Source organism: Lissotriton vulgaris, chromosome 5 (assembly GCF_964263255.1).
Source record: "Lissotriton vulgaris chromosome 5, aLisVul1.2, whole genome shotgun sequence".
Classification (NCBI taxonomy): Eukaryota; Metazoa; Chordata; class Amphibia; order Caudata; family Salamandridae; genus Lissotriton; species Lissotriton vulgaris.
In genome coordinates this window covers 1,292,089,687-1,292,092,160 of record NC_141693.1, presented here as the reverse complement: position 1 = coordinate 1,292,092,160, position 2,474 = coordinate 1,292,089,687, and the positions used below count along the sequence as shown (strand labels likewise).

The 2,474-nt window shown below is 43.9% G+C and overlaps 1 protein-coding gene across 1 annotated transcript; it reads right to left on the bottom strand.

The window, feature by feature from the left end:
* Window positions 1-241: 241 nt before the first annotated feature.
* On the bottom strand, window positions 242-2,190 carry GPR25 (G protein-coupled receptor 25). Its single transcript, XM_086920346.1, has one exon. The coding sequence runs from the start codon at window positions 2,188-2,190 to the stop codon at window positions 1,093-1,095; it is 1,098 nt and encodes a 365-aa protein (XP_086776472.1). The 3' UTR covers window positions 242-1,092.
* Window positions 2,191-2,474: the final 284 nt, after the last annotated feature.

Sequence of the window (2,474 nt, the reverse complement as noted above, 5' to 3'; positions counted from 1 at the left end):
ACTCTCGCAAATTATCCCAAATATTAATACAATCTTCTGGAATAGTTAAATAATCTTATTTTACCCTTGTTTACACTAAACCAGTTTTCTAAACTTGGGCTCTTTGAGCATTCTTCCATTCTTCATGTGAGGTTCTTATCAAAGCTTGCACTTCTTGGAAGAATACGCTGTGGGCCATATCATAGGGTTGCCTGTCTGTATTTACCAGATGTAAGAGCAAATCGTGAGGAGCTGCAAAAATGTTCAGTAATCGGGTTACCAGCTGTTTTTCCACCCTGCACATTTAAGAAATATCTTCAATATTGCCGTGGAATGCAATGATGTTACTGTCCTTTTCTAGTTTTATTGGAGATGTTGTGCCTTGAAGCTCCTAGTAACACCACCAATTATTTCGCGAAAGAGCTTAAAAAACAGCAGAATCATCAGCTGGTATTGATACTAAAAGAGCTCAGCACTTTCCCCTGTTGGTAATCGGGTCCATACTATCTAAATTTTCTTAAAGGTGATCTGCATGTTGACCAGAGTCATTACAAATTTCACCAGCCACCAAATACACCATTGACCATTGTCAGCGTCTCTAAGAGAGAAGATGTATTTCCTATAACCCCTTAAAATATGGTCTGTGCGTGAACTTTTTGATATATTGTTTAAACATGAAGTAAAATAAAGCAATAACTTGCTGTCAGCAAAAACAACAAGATGTGTCTGGAGAGATCTTAGAAGTGGTTGCCAAGCTCTTAGCTTTTGAGATATTATCTTTCTCATTAATGTCAGTCTGAAATTATCCAGCTTGCAACTCATAATTTCCTATGCTTCACTGGCGTTTTCTAAAATAGTCCTCCAACGAGGACAGGCTTTGGCAGAGGGCTGGCTACAGTAGAGCTAAGAGTTGGTTAGAAAGGTTCTGAGATTGTCTTGGTCAGGGTAAGCAGAGAAAGAAAATCAATCTCATGAACAAACCCTCAATAATATAAGTCACGATTTGAGTGAAAAAGTGTTCCTGATGACTTTAAAGCAAAAGACAGTGGTAAATTTAAACCGATCTATTAAAACCAGGCTGTCCCTGTCCTCTTGGATGCTAGTCCAGTTTGTTTAGATCCCAGTTGACTTACTCTTGTTAGAAAAGATGCTGAAGCTGTCACTTGGAAAGGAGAATGAGGATCCTATGCTGGGCCTTCTGCCCTTAAATGCTGCCCCTGGAAACAAGGCAAACGTTTTCTGCAAGACCTGGTACCGGAAATAACGATCCAGAAAGATGTAAATTATTGGGTTTACACAGCTGTTCATGAAGGCAAAGCACGCTGTGATGGTCAAAGCCCATTTCAAGGAAGTGGTGGTGGAGCAAGACAGAGCGATCCACTCGAGCTTGGAGAAAAGGAAGATGACACTCAAGAGGTTGAAGGGCAGCCAGGAGCAGATGAATGCACCGATGATGGTGAAGATGATCTTCAGTGAGTTCTTTGTGCGCTTGCCCTGATAGACGTGGGTGCTCAGGCGAACCAAGATGGAGCAGTAGCAGAACAATATGGTGGACAAGGGCAGCACAAAGGTGAAGAGAAGCGAGACCAACTTGATGATACAAGCCTTGGTTGACATGTCCTCCATGCAGAAGGTGCTGCCGGTATCTTCACTGGTCCAAACCTTCCTGTAGATCAGCGAAGGGATTCCCATCACAAATGATATGGCCCAGACAGCGATGCATGTGGTGAGCACACACTTCCTCGTGCGGACACATCGTGAGTCCAGCAGCTTGACAATTGCCAGATAGCGGTCAACACTCATGCCGGTCAGGAACAGGATACTGGAGCAGCGGTTGACCATGATAACAAAGCTGCTCACCTTGCACAGGGCATTGCCAAAGTACCACTGATTGTCCAATGCTGCCGTCGCAGACCACAAAGGCAGAGTGCAGACAAAGACCAGGTCTGCCAATGCCAGGTTGATCACAAATGTGTCCACCAGTCTCCTAGGTCCTTGCTTCCTGACCATCAAGACAATCACAAAAATGTTGCCAAGAAAACCAATAAAGAAGGAAATTGAGTAGAGGATCGGCAGGTAAATATAGCCATGGGGCAACTTCTCATCTTGGCAGTCCCACAAGATGCTGTTCTCATAGTCTGAGATTTCTTCATCAGGGTCGTGAGTGGTGATGTCACCGGCCCAAAACAGCGGAGAGTGGCTTTCCTCCATTGTGAGCGAAAGGAATCAGATGCCAGCTTTCATGTGTACTTGGTGACAACAAGCTTCTCCTTTTAAAGCGGCATGACTTTGTTCTGAAAATCATCATCGGTTGGCACATCCTCTTGTCACTGGGTGGTGGGTTGAAAGGAGGGGCGACCCGTTCTTTACCCACAGATTTTCATGGTGATATTTTTTTCCTTGTCAAGGCTAGTTTCAGTGTGTGCTTTTCGTTGTTTTCATATTTAAAAAGGGCACTTCGACCACAGCGTTTACTCTTTGTTGCCAGAGAGTCG